The sequence below is a fragment of the Natrix helvetica genome (assembly GCF_964273705.1).
Source record: "Natrix helvetica genome assembly, chromosome: 1".
NCBI lineage: Eukaryota > Metazoa > Chordata > Lepidosauria > Squamata > Natricidae > Natrix > Natrix helvetica.
Genome location: NC_138548.1, coordinates 69,810,072 through 69,829,775, shown reverse-complemented (window position 1 = coordinate 69,829,775; position 19,704 = coordinate 69,810,072). Strand labels below are relative to the sequence as shown.

The following is a 19,704-nucleotide window of genomic DNA, read 5'->3' as shown; positions in this document are numbered from 1 at the left end:
AGGGAACAATGATGACTCAGTTTCTCAAAGAAAAACAGGGCCACCAGTTAACCAAGTATCTTGGCTATTTTTCAGTGTCATACTCTCTGGATATATTGGACCTACACATTCTCTAATTCCCTGAGTACCGAGAAGAGCTGTCTGAATTCCCTGCCACAGTGTTTAATTTTGAGAAATGAATAAGAAGTCTCAGAAAGGAAAGGAATGTTGAAATAATCTCTGACTTGCTGAAGAGAGAAGCAGAAGCTTCGATGAGGAAGTTGAGAGCAGGAAACCCTCGCTAGTTGGTTTCTTTTCTGCAGCTGAGGGTTCCTGTTGATCACGTCTGTCTACCTAGCCTGCCGTTTGTGGATTTTTTTTCAGCTTTTACCTGTCTGCTTGAGAAAGCCCATCGTTTGCCTATGCAGATCAGGAGATCAGCGTTCATCTTTGGAAGCCACTGAAGCATTTCTCCTGCCTATAAAGTATGTTGGTTCCTGAGAGCACCATGTGAGGAGAAGCTCCAAAAGGCAGAAAGGAGGCAGAGGACAAGAAGAGAAACACCCCCCTGCCCAATCTTGGGGGGGGTGGAATGCCAGAATGTCAGTGCTTAGTCCTATCCTGACCCCTCCTAAGGTGAAGAAGTACATGACTGAAGGTGAACGCTTTATCAAATGGGATGATGTAAGTACCATGGCAATTCTCGCTTTGATATGGGCATGGGAAAAGAAACTATTTGGAGGCTCTGGATCACATGCTTGGTGTTACGCATACATGATGCAATGAATATCCATGGTTGTGGGTTAAGGTGGCTTTGTGTCTTAGCAAATTGAGGACAATCTTTGGTACCAATTTTGCCTGTTTCAGGAAGGCAGAGCAGGAGGGCCATTAATAGCCCCTAGAAATGGACTGAGATGATATACAGTTCAGTACACATTTATCCCTGGACTGATGAATTGCTTCCTTTTGCATCACCCTGACAGAGAGATTAAGGGATTTTTGGTGGAGGCCTGTTAATAAGTAAATTTCTTTACATGTAATACTTACTGAGATGTGGTCATATATATCTGTGGTCATGTGTATTATTCAGCATCCCAATGTAATAGTTCCTTAATAATACAACTTGTAAAATTAAGATTAAGTGCAATTTTGAAATATTTCACAAAATTTGGCAGAAAGCACAAAAGGATTGCATTGATGTCCATCGAGGTCCATCCTTTGATTAGTTAAAAAAAAACATTGCCTTTTGCAAAACAAATAGAACACATATCTTCAACAAACATTTGTTGGCATCTGGAATAATATATAGTAACATTTCCTATTTCTTAATATAGTTATCTTTGCCTCTTCACTCTCCAAACTTGATAAACAATCAAATCCCAGTATTTTGGTAAATAAGTCAATATTACATTCACATCTTCAACATTTAAACATATTCCCATGAATCTACCGGTGTACTTTAATATATATTCCGAAAAGGATAATAAATTATCAATATTTTCTATCAGTCACATACTCTCCATAGTACGATAGGTTAGCTCAGTGATGAAATTCATATTATTTTACTACTGGTTCTGTAGTACTACTGGTACTTTTTTACTACTGATTTTGCAGAAGGATACTGCAAAATCTCCATTCCCACCCCACTCTGGGGTCAGCCAGAGGCGGTATTTGCCGGTTCTCTGAACTACTCAAAATTTCCGCTACTGGTACTCCAGAACCTTTCAGAACCTGTCAGAACCTGCTGAATTTCACCCCTGGGTTAGCTGTGGAATAACACAAAGCAGTATATGATGGAAGTAAATCATGCATGATAATAAATAGAATGCTTAGTGAATTGTTCAACACTATATAGTAGGGGTGTCAAACTCAAGGCCCGGGGGCCAAATCTGGCCCATGAGGTACTTAGATCGGGCCCATGAGGCTGCCCTGGAAACAGCAAAGAATCGGCCTGCAGTGCCTCTGCCAATGAAAACAGACCTCCATTTTACAATACAATACAATAGCAGAGTTGGAAGGGACCCTGGAGGTCTTCTAGTCCAACCCCCTGCCTAGGCAGAAAACCCTATACTGTTTCAGACAAATGGCTATCCAACATCTTCTTAAAGACTTCCAGTGTTGGGGCATTCACAACTTCTGGAGGCAAGCTGTTCCACTGATTAATTGTTCTAACTGTCAGGAAATTTCTCCTCAGTTCTAAGTTGCTTCTCTCCTTGATTAGTTTCCACCCATTGCTTCTTGAGGGTAGAACAAGAACTTAGAACTGAGGAGAAATTTTCACTAGGACAGTTGCAAAAAGCAGTCGCAGCCAAAAATGGAGCCCATTTTTGCTGGCAGAGTGCTTGGGCCACCACAGGGCCTCCCCCCCCCCAACATGAGTGATGTTGAGGTGGCCACGCCCACCCTGGCCACGCCCACCCTGGCCACGCCCAACCCAGCACCCTGACGTCAAACACCTCAGACTAGATTTAGCTATGTTTCCTTTTCTTTTATCTCCTGCCTTTTATTTATTTATTTATTTACTTACTGCTTACTTTTCTTCTTCTTCTGTGCTTTGCATAAGATTGCTAAATTCTGGCAAGGTTGTCCTTAGTGTACTTTCCACTGAAGAGAGAATTGTCACGAAAGAGGGCAGAAGAGGGCAGACTTGCACAAAGGCTACATCTGCTGATGGGGTATAAAGATGCAATTTTAGAAATGATGATTATAATTTGTAAAGAAATACAGCACATCTTATCATAGTGGGGAAAGAGTATATTCAAGTGCTGGATGATCCAATGTGTTATGACTGTGGATGGCAACTTCTCAATGTTTGCTCTTCCGTCTTAAATGCTTTCCTATCAATAAACTTGACTCAGACTGAAAAGCCCTTGAAATCAAAAATACATTCTTAAAAGCAAAGGGCTGCCTTTTTTAAAAACAGAAACACTATATTCCAAAATGATGAAATGGCTACACTTGATAATCAAGAAGATGTGTGCAGTATACCAGAATGTAACTAAATATAGCATCTCTTTTTTCTTCTTCAAGCTTCTTAAGAATTATGATTGCTCAATAATGAGGAAGCTGAATTAGTATATTTATCTCTCTATCTCTGTCTGTTTATATCTGTTTTAGATGTTGTATTAAAATTGCTACCAGTAGCAGTATCCAAGTTGGGAACAAGTGCATCGAAATTAGCTAGATTATTTTTTTACCCCCTTCATGGACCAGCTTTGCAAACATTTTATTGATTTCATTAATTAAATGTATATGCCACTCACCTCACTCTGCAAAGTGACTCCGGGCAACCTTCAATTAAACTCATAAATATAATAATATAAACATAATATTATTTATATTAATATAAAACATTAAATAAGCAGGCAGCAAGCAAAAAGCAAGATGGGTATGGTGGTAGCAAAGTCTCTGTTAATCCACCAACCACCAGTTTAGTTTTTATTGCTTAGGTTCAAGTTGGAGCAAGCTGTCACTTGGACATAAATTGTTGAAACAATCCTATCTTTTGCAAATGTCAATTTTTCTTTGGGTGAAATGCCATCTCAGCCTTTCATATTGAAGCAGATCAATTCAAATATCCTCGTGGCATTTACACTATGTGGTACAATGACAATACCTATGTTAGAAGGCAAAGGGTATATTCTGAATTAAGACAATTTCAGAATTTCAGATAATTTATATATGTAGAAAAATGGCTCTCTCTGTGTGTGAGTGTGTTTGTATGTTCCAGCACAACTCTGGAATGCCTTGAGCAATTTCAACCAAACTTGGTACACAGATGACTTACTCTCTGGAAAAAAAATACGGAGGGGGGGGGGTTGGTGGTGGTAAGACACTTCTAACATCCCTCAGGGTGTGTGTTCTGTTAAGATACAGCCTGTTGTGCCTTAAAATTGCTTCTACTGTACTGCTGTAAAGTGGTTTATACTGTACAGTGCAGTGGAGTTGCCATGGTAATGGCTTCACAGTACTCCACAACAGGCTCCCTCTGGTAAGGGAGAAATTCTAATATTAGAAATTATGTTTCGTCCAGATATCCCCTCTCCCCTATAAAGATATACCTGGGCAACCCCAGGTTATCATCTAGTGTTCAATAAAGTTGTTAACATGGAACAAGTCAGGAACTGACCTCAGCAGTACTGGAAATCCTCCACTTATAACTGGTTGCTTAGCACCCATTTGAAGTTACGATGGACCCACCTGGAGGCTACATATGACCTGAATTCAGAGTTCTGACAATCGGGGGGGCCCATGATCACATTTTGAGTTCTCTGAATTTTAATCACATGACTATGGGGATCCTGCAACAGTGGTAAGTGTGAAAAACAATCATAAGTCACTTTTTCAATGTCATTGTAACTTTGGTCACTAAATGAATGGATACAGTTGATAGTTGAGGACTATCTGTATTCATTTTCTTTGTTTCTTATCTAAATAAAAAAATGAATAGATTAAAATTTTTGAACTATGCATCTTTTTCTTCACAGGAATCTGCAAATGCACACCCTGTCATTCTACGGGTGGATCCAAAGGGATTTTATCTGTATTGGACTTTTCAAAATAAGGTAGGTCCTGAGCGCTAGAAGCCATGGTATACAGCAAATGTTTTCAGAAACAAATTCCACTCCTAGCATATATCATTGCTATTCTCTGAACTATGATCTGAAAATCATCAGCAGACTACATAATCTGTGCTGGAGATTTTAATTTAAGATCCTCAGATAGAAAAAAAATATTTATTCTTAAAATTGGAAGGCATTGTAACAGATATAAGAAATAATTGACATTGTTAGAATCCGAAATGTAGAAAAGCTTTTTTTAATAAACATATTAAAATTGTTTGGGATTAGATTATTTTTAGTTCTTCTGTTTTGGTAGATCAGTAGGCCTTGTTAAAATCACAGACCATACTCTAGGGACTCTGACTGTGAATTTTAGCAATTACAGTTCAGCTAATTTTAGATGGCATTTTAACATCTGTCTTTTAAGAGATTAACGTTTTGCAGAATAATTGAAATTAAAAAAAAATAAATTGGAGTTCTACCAAGATATTAAGTCACTGTGGTAAGCATAAGACATCCATCAGGACACCCATTGTTCCTTTCATCTTAGCAAAAATGAGATTGAGAGACTCTGATTTTGAACAATTAGAAAATAAGATTAAAAATTCATTTTTGTTATATGCTAGAAACAACACAGACAACTCACATCAAACATTTAAAACAACATTTAAAGTGTGCTGGGGGGGGGGGGGGATTCTAGGCTCAGAACATTTTGAATACCCTGAAATGTATCAGCCAGAAGTATTGATAATCTGGAGAAGCTGTAAATTTTTGGCATTATCATTTGATACAACAAAAATAATGAAATTTTATATCTGGAATTCAGACCAATGATGGACAGCTATTTTGTCAGCCAGGAACTATCAATTATCAGTTTTATTATCTTCTTTATTACATTATATTTATATTCAGGTACATCAAGTAAGCAACCATTAACTAAAAAGCAAGGAAGTTTCCTGGGAAATATTGAAATGAACCCCCCCCCCCTTTTTAATAGGAAAAATAAAAAATACAAGAAATCTCAGAGATGTTGTAATCTATGAAAATGAGGAGAACTCTGAAACAGATGGTGTTTCAATTGCTTGGTCCAAAACTCTTATAGTCTTATTGGAACTGATGTCAGGGTTCCAAGTAACACCCCCAACGAAAGAAGACTCCAAGGCTTGAGTTTCCTCAAAGCTCCATTTTATTAGAGATGTCATATTGGCACATCTGGGAAAACCCGAATCTGAAAGTTTCCAGGTTTTCCCCACCCAAGTGAAAGTTCAAGTCCCTGCCCAGAACCCACATGTCCATCACATGGTCCAATCAGGCACCATCCAAAATTGGAGATGCCTCTCAGTCACCTCATTGCAACTGCAGGGCGAGGTGGCCTTGACTCTCTGAGAAAGAATGTTATTTTGACTACATATACCCCCCTCCCATTTTCCCACAGTAGAAAATGTGGCAGGCCTGAAGGCCCAAATGTAAAAGATGGCTTCCAGGTCTTACAACTGTTATTGGTGGAGGCCTAAAGTCAAACATTTAATCCTTCTAAACTACCTGTATGGTTTTATGAGGCTTATATTACAGTAATATTAAAGCCTGAGAAAGACCCCACAGGATTACAAGAAATGGACTAATACCTTTGTTTAATGCGGACACTAAACACTAGATGGGTTTCAGAAAATAATACCATTTGTAATTTAGCCATCTTATTCTGCATTTATAAAAAATAGATAAGTATCTGCTTGGTGATTGATATTATAGATATCATGACAGATACTTTGGAATCAGATGTTCTAATTTCATTGGGTGTTGGAAGGGCCTTGACATGGTTCAGGCTGAATTTATAACATGTTTTCTAGGAAGATATGGACTTCCACTATCTTTTGTGTATTGGGTTATAATTACATATTTGCACCCAGTAGCAAGAGTTTTACAAATGCATTTATCTTTCAACCTCTGAAGTTACAATGTGGCACTCAGCAAGGATATCGCCAATGTTTCTTAATCTTTAATCTGGTTTTTTAACTATTGGCTTTTCCTAATTGTCTCCAGAAATTAAAAGTGTAGCGGCACTTGATACTGAATATAAATTGTTTTTATATATTGAGTATATTATAGCTGTTCTTGATAATCATGTAATGTTGTCAACAAAGCTTGTAGCATTATAGTTTATATTCTGGTTACACAAATGACTGGAACACATTTAATTTGTTCCTTTTGAAATTTACTATAATATTTATATATAATATACAGACTCTATAAAACGCATATGTTTACACTTAGCCCCCGACATACAACACAATTGGAGTTGGAATTTGTGATGGTTATAACTTCAAAAACAGGTCATAAATCACTTTTCCAGAGGCCGTCATAACATTGACAGTCATTAAACAAATGGTCATAAGCTGACAGCTACCTCTATATCTTTCTCAAAGTATATCAAATTATACTTTTCATTTTCTTCCATTGAACCATGTCCAATTCTTGGAGATGGTCTAGATAACTCCCTGCAGTTTTCTTGCTAAGGTTTTTCAGAAGTGATTTGCCATTGCCTCAAATATATCCAAATATATAGATACAATTTTAATAGATAGGTTAATGGTTAAAATTCCCATTGTCTTTGGGGCAAGATTAATGTTATGAAAATGGATATTACATAGATTAATGTATATTCTAGGGCAGGGGTGTCAAACTCAGGTCATCATGGGAGCATCATGTGACGTATTGGGACTTTGTTCCCCTTCGTTAAACTGGGTGTGGGCATGGCCAGCACATATCCAGCCCATGGGCAGGAAGTTTGACAGCCCTATTCTAGAAAGTTTCCAATATTAATTCACATTAGATATTTTGCACAAATAAGTTGATGAGAAAATATTTGTGGGAAACTAAAGCCCCTTAAATAGCCTTAACTAAATTGAGATTACTTTATGATGATTGCAGCTTTAACGTACTAAATTTTCAACTAAATCACTGGGCTTTTATTTTAATTTCTGCATGTGTTGGAAGAAGACTTTTTATTATTATTATTCTCTCTGGGCCTATTTGGATAGCAAGCATATTACACTTCTTGGCAGGGGCCAGGTATACTTAATAGGGATTTTGACTTTCAGCCTTGAAAAATGCCAAGCACATTTTTTTTAATTTAATGCATGAAAGGTTATGTTAGGATCCAAAAATTGCATGAGGCTTTGGCACTGTGTAATGAACCCACATGTGAAAATAGCGAGGAAGATGTTTTACTGGGATTCTTGGGCTAAGCAAGGAGTCAACACTTTAAATCAGTTGATTTCTAATGTCTGTTTTAAGGATGTTGAGAGGTTAAATATGTTTTACCTGTATTATTTGCTTAGCAATTGAAATGTGCATTAAACAGCATGATCCGAATCAGGGGTGAAATCCACTTACTGTTGCTACCAGTTCGGTAGCAATGGAACACGCAAGTACAGAGCGTCAAAATGACATCCTGGTGGGTGGGCAAAGCCTGCTACTTAGTGCGCCTGGCAAGCGAGGTAAGCGAACAGCGAGGGGAGGGAAATCCTCTGCCACACAATTTATATTAGCTAGAAAGCAGGAAATCCTGCTTTCTAGCTAATATAAATTGTGTGGCACAGCTGATTATTGGAAAAACCAGTTTGCCTGAACCAGTAGCATTTTTTTTTTACTACCGGTTCAGGCGAACAGCTGGCATCTTTGCTACCAATTCAGGCAAACCGGTCCAAACCAGTAGCATTTCACCCCTGATCCAAATGTCTCTCTGAGGTGTTGCAATTTTAGGATCCCTGAGAGATGAAGCCTTAACTGGAAAGCAGCAACTTTTTAGCTATGTGATCTTCTCTAGCTATAGCCTTATTTTTGTTTCATATCACTACATACATCAATTCAATTTTGGGAATAAATATTGCCATTTAGGATCCTAAACGATACTTTTAAAACATGGGGCTTTTATCTCATGAAGAGCTTTGCTGTATCAGATGTCCGGGACAGCAAAGAAGATAATTGTACATAACTTGAAAGAAACTTACCATTCTGATTTTAAGGAATGTATCCTGGGTATGAGTTTATTGGGTTTTTAAAAAATCTGCATGATTAAATATAAGAAGTTGATGCAATATGTTTCTCTATGGTCTGGGTTTAACACTAGGCTTAAATAGTTATTATATGGATTTTTTTCTGTTAATAAAGGTTTTCTGGTCATATTTAATTTATTGTCATTACTGTAATATATTTTTCTTTTGCACTATATTCTCAGAGTCTTTCGTTCTTGTTGCATTTGTTTGTATTCTACACTTTAAAAAAATTTTTTTTAAAGGAAGCAAAATGAAGGTATGGTTTGAAGATGTGAACCAAAGAGATACACAGATATAACAAAAAAAGACATGTGTTGGAGATGTGGTGATTAGATAGTACTGTGCCCTGGACCAGTAATAATGCATAGGAAAGAGATTCAATTATTTCTCAGTTGAAAGAAAAACTGCACAAAAACAGAGCTGTCAAGTTTGCATAATATTTTGCTTGCTTACTACTGCTTTCTAACACAAAGTCAGAGACTGTGGTGTGCAGTGGCTTCCTTCTGTGCAGTAACTAACGCTTGAGAATTAGTCCACATGTGAAGTATGCACTATTTGTTGATCATATAGTGGGAACTGGGAAAGTGTTAAATCTTAGAATAGCAAAACAAAATTTTGAAACAGATCCGCCTTAATGTTCTTCTCACTTAATATTTGTTTATCAGACCCTGGACACCTGGATAATTTTAGGTCCCGATCATAGTTACATTATCTTGTCTCTTTAGATGGCCGCCAGTTTGACACTCCTGCTCTAAAAGAATGCAAATGACCAGCTCTCTGCAAGGAATATAAATCTTTCCATTCCTCACCATCCAGTCAGAGCGGAAGAAGCTTCTTGGAAGAGAAGCGAAATGTCTTCTAAGAAAAGCAAGAAAGTCCAGTTGCCTCTTGGAAAACCACCTTTTTATGAACAAATAATTACCTACTCCTAGAAGAGCAAAAGAAGATGGAAGGAGTATACTGAAATTCTGTATAGTAGAAATGTCAATATCAAAAATACCCTAGAACAGGGATCCCCAATCCATGGGCCACAGTCTGGTACCATGCCATGGCCTGTTGGGAGTCTGGCCATGCAAGTGGCAGATGAGCATGCAATGAGCAAAGCTCCATTTGTGCAAGTGGCAGGTGTGCACATGAAATCATCCCATCTCCTCACCTTGCCACCGCTGCTACTACTTCCAGTCCACAGAGCCAGAAAGGTTGGGGACCCCTGCCTTAGAAGATATTCCCTACTTTAAAAACTTTTAGTGCTAGAATATGAAGTTAGAGAGTGTCCCGGTTCTTACAAAGTTTGAAGGGATTGACGGAATGCCCTCAGAAATATGAAAAGCAACAGAAGAAAACTCAGTGCAGGTTCTATGCCAGCAAATCAGAGAAACAACACAATGGCTAACAGATTGGAAGAGATTCATCTATGTAGCAATACCAAAGAAAGGAGTTTTAACACTTCATACAATAGTCTTAACTGTACATCAAAATAATGAATCCAACAGCCCTATATGGAAAGGACGGTGACATGCTTAAACTGGTTTTAGAAAAAGTAAAAGAACAAGCACATTATTTTTAATGCATGCAGGATAATTTTAATGGGCTGTGAGAATATCCTTGGAAGAAAGGAGGAAGAGCCACAGCCGGGTCAATGGTCAGACAAAAAATGTCTCAGCCCACAGAAGGAATGGGGGTGAAGAAAGCATCTCAGAAAGGACCCTTCCTAGTTCTCTGGAAACTAAAGGCAAAGAAGGGGGAAGTGCTTTCGGGCCTATAAGATTCTGTTCAGGGGTGGGTTCCTACCGGCATTGGTACTGGTTCGCTTCGCTTGTGCTTTGCTGTAAGTTATTCTGCGCATGTGCAAAGAACAAGAAAAACTACTAAAAAACATGCCAGCAATGACAGCGGAGACAAGGGAACCAGTTTGGGGGCGCGGCCAGCCTGGGTTACTGCCGGTTCTGTGATCCAAGCCAAATTACCACTACTGGTTTGCCTGAACCGGTGTGAACCGGTAGAAATCCACCTCTGATTCTGTTACTGTAACTTTACACAAGGGTAATATTAGTACTCATGATTTTGGTGTCTTGTTTAGGCTACCTTCATAGGCTGACATGAATCATAGACCTTTTGAGTTAAAGAAGGGTAGATTTTCCAGGAAGCCACGGTTACTTCCCTTTGAGTGGTACCTATTAAGTGCAAGAGGGTTACATAAAGGGAGAAGCAAATATAAAGACATCAGTTCCTTCATTTGCCTTGGAAATACAATACTTTTTAAAATTAGAAAATTAAATAGACAAAATGCCTAAATATAGGAGAGACCATTATTAGATTTGCCTTCAAATCACATTCAATATTTACATTTATATTTTGAATTTAAATCAGCCTTTAAGGTTACACATGTATTCCAGAATTTGTATCCTCACAACCCTGTCTAGCTGAAGTGCTTTTGAGAATGTTAACAAAAGCTTAAAGTGCAAAATTGACATTAACGGAGTGGGTTTGGAGACTGATAGTATATTCCACATAGTACAAAAGCTGCATCAGACCAATAGCTGCCTGTGTTGTTTCTCCTACTGAAAGTTTTCTTAGCTCTATTCTTTTTATGGAATTCTTGCCAGAATGATTATCTATTATTTTGACATATTAATCTAGATTTTGCACGATCTCTTTCCAAAAATGCATTCTGTGAAAATCCATTATGTCCCAGAACTGTTTTTATATTGAAACCAGCTTTTTAAGATGATTTTTTGAGCAGAGAAGTGTCAGGAGATGTAACAACCCATTGTCTCCCAGACATTTTGTCTTTCCAAACGGAAACATCACATTTTCTTTGCTTTGTGGAGTTCTTGGAACTCTGTTAGTGCTAGCCAGTTAGTAATGAAATGCCCACAAGAGCATCAAAAATTTTACAGAAATTTTCTTCTATTAGAACCACAGGGGTCCAATACTTCCTTATTTTCCCCATCTCACTAGATTCTAGATTAGTGGTTCCCAACCATTTTTTGGCCATGCCCCACCTAAGCATCTTTAAAATCCTAATGCCCCCCTCTCCCATGACATATAATTCTTACTTTACCCAAAAAGTGAACTCTACTCACTCGGAGGAAGCCTAAAAGGCCATTAACTCGGTTTAAAGAAGGTTCAAATTGCCCCCATTAAAAATCAAATTGCCCCCCCCCCCCCGTGGGGTGTGGGGTCCACGTTAGGAACCCCTGTTCTAGATCCTTGTTTATACACAAAGCAAACCATCTGCAAAGGAAGTTTACCATTAGTCAACAGCTTATCTACTCTCAGATGAAGGAAATGTATAAATTTGTCTTTGTTTTTAAAAGCACACAGAATTGAGAAGTGTTAATATTTCTTTACAAATAATATGTAATTTGTCTCCTGAAATAGCCATCCACAGCAAGCTGAACAATTGTGATAACACTGTAGATATATACAGTAATGTGAACACTTTGAAACAAAAACCCTGAGACAGATTTTTAAGCTTCTTTCCTCTGGCTCTGGCTGCTGTAAAACTTCAAGAAACCCAAATAATAAAATGAAGATTCATAACATTTTTTAAAATTGCATGAATGAAGGTCAGCGAGGGTATCAGATCTGACATTGTCCTTGCTGTTGCTCAGCAAGAACCACAGAGCAGTGAGGTATACTTTGCTGCAGAGAGAAGGTGGGGAGGGATGAGCCAAATTTCAATAGTCAGAAAGTGCAAATTATGCAGGGTGCAGTGTACTCAAGCAAGAGTCTTTGCAAAAGTCAGTCTTTTGAGATAGGCCAGACCAGAAACGAGACTCTGCAAGGACCACTGGATCTCTACTGAAGGATATAATAACAGAATCTCAAAAGCCTGACAATATGGCTCTAACTTCTGTCTGGCATATAGCATGAAATCCAGCAGAACTGATTCATTACCCTTGATTTACTGTTAATAAGATAAAGGTTCCCCTCGCACATATGTGGTAGTCGTTCCTGACTCTAGAGGGCGGTGCTCATCTCTATTTCAAAGCCAAAGAGTCAGTGCTGTCTGAAGACATCTCCGTGGTCATGTGGCCAGCATGATTAAACGCCGAAGGCGCATGAAACGCTGTTACCTTCCCACCAAGGTGGTCCCTATTTTTCTACTTGCATTTTTTACATGCTTTTGAACTGCTAGGTTGGCAGAAACCAGGACCAGTAATGGGAGCTCACTCCATTACACGACACTAGGGATTTGAACCGCCAACCTTTCTGATTGACAAGGTCAGCATCTTAGCTACTGAGCCATCGGGTCCCACTACTGTCAATAATATTCTGCAATTTGATTTATTTTATTATTGTATTACAGGTAGTCCTTAACTTATGAACTACAACTGAGCCCAAAATTTCTGTTGCTAAGCCAAAAAAATTGTTAAGGTTTACGACCTTCCTTGCCACTGTTGTTAAGTGAATCACTCTAATTGTTAAGTTAGTAACATGGTTATTAAATGAATCTAGCTTCCTAATTGACTTGGTGATTGAATTGGTGATGGGACATTGCAACTGTCATAAATACAAGTCAGTTGATAGGCGGCTGAATTTTGATTATGTTACCATGGGGATGCTGCAATGGTTGTGTGAAAATGGATCATAAAGTCACTTTTTTCAGTACCATTGTAACTTTGAACCGTCACTAAATGAACTGCTTTAAGTCAAGGACTATCTGTATTAGTCCAGCAGTGCACTCTTTCATCATTTCTCCAGTAATATGACGTAAAAAGATGTCACTGGAGCAATGAATTTCTAGGCATCATTCCGAGAAATACATTTTGCATAAAATGGTTTTTTATGCAGTAACCGATGAACAGCAATTTGATTTTTTTCTAGATTAGATGCTACAATTTACTCTTTTATAGTAGTCTGATAAAGAAAGTCTTTGAATCTACTTCTAGTGGAATCTGTTAGATTTAAACCTATAAAAATGATAAAATATACTGTATACTAATTCATGTTCACTGAAACTCAGACCCAGATAGGATTAGGTTACTAAGTAGTATGTTTCTTTATGCAAATAATCTGGATTTGAGGTTTCTTTTTTGTTTTTCACAGATGCTAAAATTGTGCGTGCTACTTTTTATTATTTTGCAGGAAACTGAATTTTTGGATATTACAAGCATCCGAGACACTAGAGTGGGGAAATTTGCAAAGATTCCTAAAGTAAGTTTATGACATAATACATAAAAGTCTTCTCTAACCTAGTGTCTTTCAAATTTAGGATACTTTGGCTCCTAAAATTGGGTGGGCTGACTGGAAATTTAGAAATCAAGGAAAACTGTCCTTATATCTTTTGTGATAAACTCAAACCCAAAACTGTCAGAAGCAGAAAAAAGGAGCAGGGTTTTGATTGTGCAGTTGTGAAGTTCTTGACATTTTTCGTATCTCCCTGGGATGCCCCTGCTCACTGCTGTTTTATCAGCAAGTCAAAAAAGGTAGTAATTTACCCCCATCCTTTGTAACAATGTGCATAGTATGAAAGGCCCTATGCAATTTGAGATCATACAAAAAACAACTTCCAGTCTAAAATCTTAGTAATCTTGGAATGGTTTTAAGTGCCTGCAGCTGTGCTAGAAAAAATACGTTTTTCCATCTGGATCTTTCCCTTCCCATTATGTTCTCCCCAGCTCTAAAAATGCTATGCAGAAGGTCCTATAGTGCGGAGAGATTTATCCAAATTTGGCTATGACACCTTCTCTGTTTGGAGCTCTGTTCAGAGAAGGTTTCCCATATGATTTCTCACAGATCTGAAAATAATTCTGCTAGCAGTCTGGCACAGTTGAATGCTAGCAAATTTTAATAGAAAAGATTGAGATGGCTGTGCCTCCTTTATGTGCCATGAAGAAACACGATATTGCTGAAGAAAGGAAAGAGATCAAAAGTATTGATTTTTAGAAGTAAGAGTCAAGCTTCTACTGTGAATTATTGATGGAAGAAATGATGGGAAAAGATACTGGAAACATGGAGGCTGCTTGGAAAAGATGGTTTAATGGTGGACAGGACCACATGGGTTTCTTGGCCCTGGGAAATCTTTGTTATGTAGAATAGACTGGCCCCAGCCTTAATTGAACATTGACAAAGGTGGGGGCTGAGTTTCTGCCTCCTTTTAGGGGAAATATTCTGATCTTTTTAATATTTCCTAAAATATTTCATTTTTCTAGGAGAGGGGTGGGTGCTAACTTCCTATACTATCATGGAGGGAGGAAACACATGGACATAAAATTGGTGTGTGCACTCTGTGTGCAGGGCCAGATTTTCCTATAGGCTAACTAGGCTTCAGCCTAGGGCCTCAAGATCAAGAGGGGCCTTTTATTTTTATTTATTATCCGTGCCACATTTTTTATAAAGGTTAGTACCAATTACAACATGTTTCATTTAATATATTGATATATATCACAGTAATGATGCATTTTATTATCTCTCATATAATTTACAAACTTAAAAATGGGAGGTGAAAGGGCCCCATAAGTGGAATAGCCAAGGCCTCTTTTCATCTAAATCCGGCCCTGTCTCTCTGTGTGTGTATTATAGGCTACAGAAGTGCACTATTCCTAGGAGGCTGGGGTTTGCACACACTTAAATGAGTTCAGAAAAGAAAACAGATCAGATTGAATGGCAACAGCCAAACTCTCCCATGGTCAAGTGACATAGGGCATTTTTGACAACACTTGAAAGTGCAGCATCAGCAAGATCACAGCTTTACACTATTTCTTACTTAGTGCCAAACAAGCATTTTGGTACGTGACTCACTCACATGGCATTTCTTGCATGTCTTTAACTATCCTCCTGATGCAACAGCATTAAAATGGAAGTGTTCAAATAGTTCCTCTTTTTCCCAGAGTAACAATTGACACATTTAATTTTAAGACCAGTTATTGTAATGCTTCTCTATATTGAGCAGCAACTGCATTTTGAAAAATAGCCATTAGGTGGACAAGATTCTAGTGTAGATTCTGGTCTTTTTGCTAAAACATCTGCTTAGAGGTTATCCTGTACTTCTAGACTAGGAGAGATAGTAAGAATTCTGGCCTTATCAGGGCAACGCTTGTAGAACAAGATGAAGAGAAACAAAATACTATCAAAATGTCATGCTGACTGAATGCAAATTAAAGAAGCAGAATGTTGAAAACTGTTTTTCTTCAATAGCCCTGTGTTGCTTATAGCATTTAAAGGCCATTTTAGGGATTTGATAAGATGTTCAATAATATACACCCGAGAACCAAAATCAGCTTTCCTAACTCACCCTGAACTAAGAAAGAAAAAGAGGGAGAAATATTGAGTAAAGACTATTATTTTCATTAAAATATTCGTTTGTGTTCAAAAAGCCCAATCCCATTTTGAATTTTAAAGCAAGATTTTCTCAAGTCTCCTCACTTCTGCTTTCAGTTTTCCTTCTTAATGTGCTTTTTTATATATTAATTTCTAAATCTATCTTTTGCAGAATCACAAGCTCCGAGAAGTTTTCAACTTGGATTTTCCAAACAACAACTTTCTTCACAAGATATTGACTGTGGTTTCTGGTCCTGATATGGTGGACCTCACATTTCACAATTTTGTTTCTTATAAAGAAAATGTTGGAAAGGTATTAGAAAATAAAATAAAAGTTCCAGACGTTAATGCAAGCAAAACCTAACCAAAATAGCCACACAGTATCATATGTGAGTTGTCATTCTGTTTAAAGTGCTGGCATTAGAGATGACAGTCACTGGTTTTGAATCAGCTTGGACATTAGTATTGTGGCCTGCCAGCGGCTGGCAGAGCTGGCAGCAGATTCGGGCAGTGAGGAAGTTGGGGAGGAACATGGGCTAGTCCTGGAGTCTGTGGAAGGCTCAGATGAGGGCTCTGCGTCGGGAGGCAGAGAGGGGATCAAGGCCATCTGGTAGTTATTTGCTGCCTGTGGAGCCTCCAGAGTCTGACATTAGTGAGGCAGAAGAACAACGGGAGCCTGTTCCCAGTGTGCGCATGCACAGAGCTGCCCAAAGGCAAGAACAATTAAGAAAACAGGGTCGACTTGAGAGTAAGGCTTGGAGATGATTGGCCCCTCCTATAAGACATAAAAGAGGAGTGAACAGGACATGAGCTTTTGCAGGAAGCAATCAGTTCATCTGGTCGGTTCAAGCTTTGAAAAGTTCTGTTTGACTCTGTGCTAAGTTTGGCCTTGCTCCGTATTTGGCAATTAGGATTCTGGCAGCATTCCCAGGGAATGCCAACATTATTATATATTTGTGTATTATATGTTTGTGGGTGTATGTTTGTGTGGGTGTTTCTTTCCTCCCTAAAGTATTTCACAGAATATATCCATGGACAAAAATGGAAAAATATGTGATTGTATTAAAAGCTAAATAAACATAATATCAGTGTGATATTGTGGTTATGCTGATTACTTTTATATTCAAACCCACACTCAATTATGAGTTCCCTTCATGGCCTTGAAATACTCATGATGCCTTAGCCCAAACCCACCTCACAGAACTGTGATGTAAACAAAAGATAGCAGGAAGCACCAAATATATTGGACTAAACTGTCTTCAAGAAAACTTGGAATTTATATTTATTGACCTTCTATTTAATTTTGTTGTACAAAGTGCAATGACAATAAACTAAACTAAACAACTATTTATTTTGACAATTGCCTAAGTATGAGTATCAAAGTGATCATCCATTTTAGATAGAAGGGGAAAGATGTCAATTGCTTATACTTAGTTTTAAATACATATAAAGTAAATGACAATGATTCAAAAAAAAAAAGGCACAGATTAGAATCTTGTCTTTAGAAAAGATAGCCATAATAGAAAATGAGCATTTATTCCATGTGGAAATACTCCCTGGCACAGCCACTCATGTGCTGAAATGTAGATGTTACACTTCACAAGTTTTGGACTTTCAGCTTGTACTCTTGGCTTCATTTTTCAGAACTGGGCAGATGATATCATGGACTTCGTTAGGAACCCCTTTCTATACAATGCTTCCCGCTACACTTTTCTAGAGAAAATGTGAGTAGTTCTTTACAAAGGTTGTATTTCCAAGTATTTCTTGACAGTTCTAGTAATATAGTATGGTGACTGAATGATGTTGAAAGCTGGTCATTTAAAAACACTGGAGTGTGATGTTGTCTTAGGAGGAGGGTCCATACTCTTCTCCTCCCCTCAAGAAACAAATAACAACAGTCAAATATGGCAAGACTTTCTCTTCATGTGGTAGCTGATGAAAATCCAATCCTAGTAACATCAACTCATTGAAATTCATCTTATTGACCATTTGGGACCATAGGAGAAAGAAACAAAGAGACTTCTTCTTTATTTCTTTGCTGGTCCCTACTCTTCTTTCCTAAAATATTCCCTTCCTTCTCTTTCTATTCCTCCTGTGAAAACCTAGAGATACTACAGGCTTGATACTACAATAGATAACTTTAATTGCCTTGTTGCACCTTAAAGCTTCTATTTTGGATACTTTTAATAGGCTTGATTCTAGTCACACAGGCTCCAGGCTCCACTTCCTGAGGGAATCAAACCAGGGTTACCTCAGTTGTTTTCCCCTACAATGGCTATCTTCCTTTATTCTTTTTTGCCCCACAACTTTGTAAATATCATACTAATGCTAATAAAAATGTATCTGTTCTGCCCTTTCCTGCAGCCTGGTTAAACTGAAGATGCAGCTGAATGCTGAGGGGAAAATTCCTGTCAAGAAGTGAGTATGATGTTTATAAGGCTTTAGTCAATGATGCACTCATCATTCTGAGTGGGCCCTGGGGTCATGGCAATAGCATAGGCTCCCATTGGGCTTTGGGCAAAGATGTGACCAGCTAACCTCTATTCCCAGTGTATATTTATTTAGTGTTTTTCAGATGGAATGGCAAAATCCCACAAAATACAATGGAATGTAGAGGTTTGTTGCACGGGGGGGGGGGGGGTTATTCCATCTTAGCAGTTTGATCACACACATATATACAGTGTCATTGACAACAAAGCATCATTGATGTATCATATTGTGATAGATACATATTTAAATACACTACTACTGTGGTAACCTTAGGCAAAGAGAAGGCTTTATCCTTGTACTTTTGCTTTAGGAAGAACGAGTGATTATGTGTGCTCTCATGCTCTTTCTATTTCCATTGAAAAGGCCAATTCCTCAACAAACCTCCTTCTTCCGGCCTATCAGAGGTGGGTTCCTACCAGTTTGGACCGGTTCGGCTGAGTAGATAGTAACTAGGCCACTCACGCTCCCTAACTGGTTCTATCGGTGGCGCCATAAGCGCCACCATCTTGTTTTTTGCTTCTGCGCATTCATGGCAGCAATTTTTTCACTACTGGGCATGCCTGCCTGCGCCTGAAACACATCCCTGAGTGAACCGGCAGTAAAAGAATCCAGAACCCATCCCTACGACCTATGGTTTATAGATTAAAACAGGTTTAAATCAAAGTAGGTCAGAGCGGAAATGTGGCATAGTTCATAGGGGATATTCCTTCTTCCTGGAAATATAATTGTGAAATGTTTAATGAGAAATCAATTTTTGATCTGGTTAGCCTCAAGAGCTTCCTTATGTTTTCTATGCAGTGCTTTTATTGTGATGTATTCAATCATAGTGGCATCTTATAAGTACTTAGGCCATCTGCTGCCTCATATGTTGTTTCATTGGTCCCTAGAATTAGCCAAAAATCGTGCCTGCAACATTTGAGAGAAAGTCACAAAAAAACAAAAGTTTTGATTTCTTGATATCTTTGTAGAAAAAAAATGTGTTGGATATTTCAGAAATCCATCCTCTCAAATAAATACCCCATTCAGCTTCAGAAACACAGAAGTTTCAGCTCTATTCACTTTGGGAATATGACGTCTCTGCCTAATATAAACCTTAGACACTGAAGCTTTGAAGTTTTGAATTCTACTCTGACATGATATTCTCCTTCAGTAGAGTTTTGTTTATTTTATAATTATAATGGTTATTCTTTATGGGCAGTCTTCCCAGTAGAACATTGAAGTTTTCCACTAGGGGCCCTGTCTCTCTTTAATGTATCATTTCTTTCTTTTTCAGTATTTTTCAAATGTTTCCCGCGGACAGAAAAAGGGTAGAAGCAGCATTAAGTGCCTGTCATCTTCCACAGGGGAAG

The 19,704-nt window shown here is 38.1% G+C and overlaps 1 protein-coding gene across 1 annotated transcript in view; it reads left to right on the top strand.

Annotated features, from left to right (window-relative positions):
• The first annotated feature begins 204 nt into the window (after window positions 1–204).
• Window positions 205–19,704, top strand: part of PLCB2 (phospholipase C beta 2) — a 66,201-nt gene continuing 46,701 nt past the window's right edge. Inside the window, exons 1-7 of the mRNA XM_081934799.1 lie at window positions 205–663; window positions 4,467–4,544; window positions 13,691–13,759; window positions 16,038–16,178; window positions 17,510–17,589; window positions 18,230–18,283; window positions 19,629–19,704. Coding sequence (XP_081790925.1) covers window positions 580–663; window positions 4,467–4,544; window positions 13,691–13,759; window positions 16,038–16,178; window positions 17,510–17,589; window positions 18,230–18,283; window positions 19,629–19,704 — 582 coding nt within the window. The 5' untranslated portion in view covers window positions 205–579. The remainder of the gene's footprint in view (window positions 664–4,466; window positions 4,545–13,690; window positions 13,760–16,037; window positions 16,179–17,509; window positions 17,590–18,229; window positions 18,284–19,628) is intronic.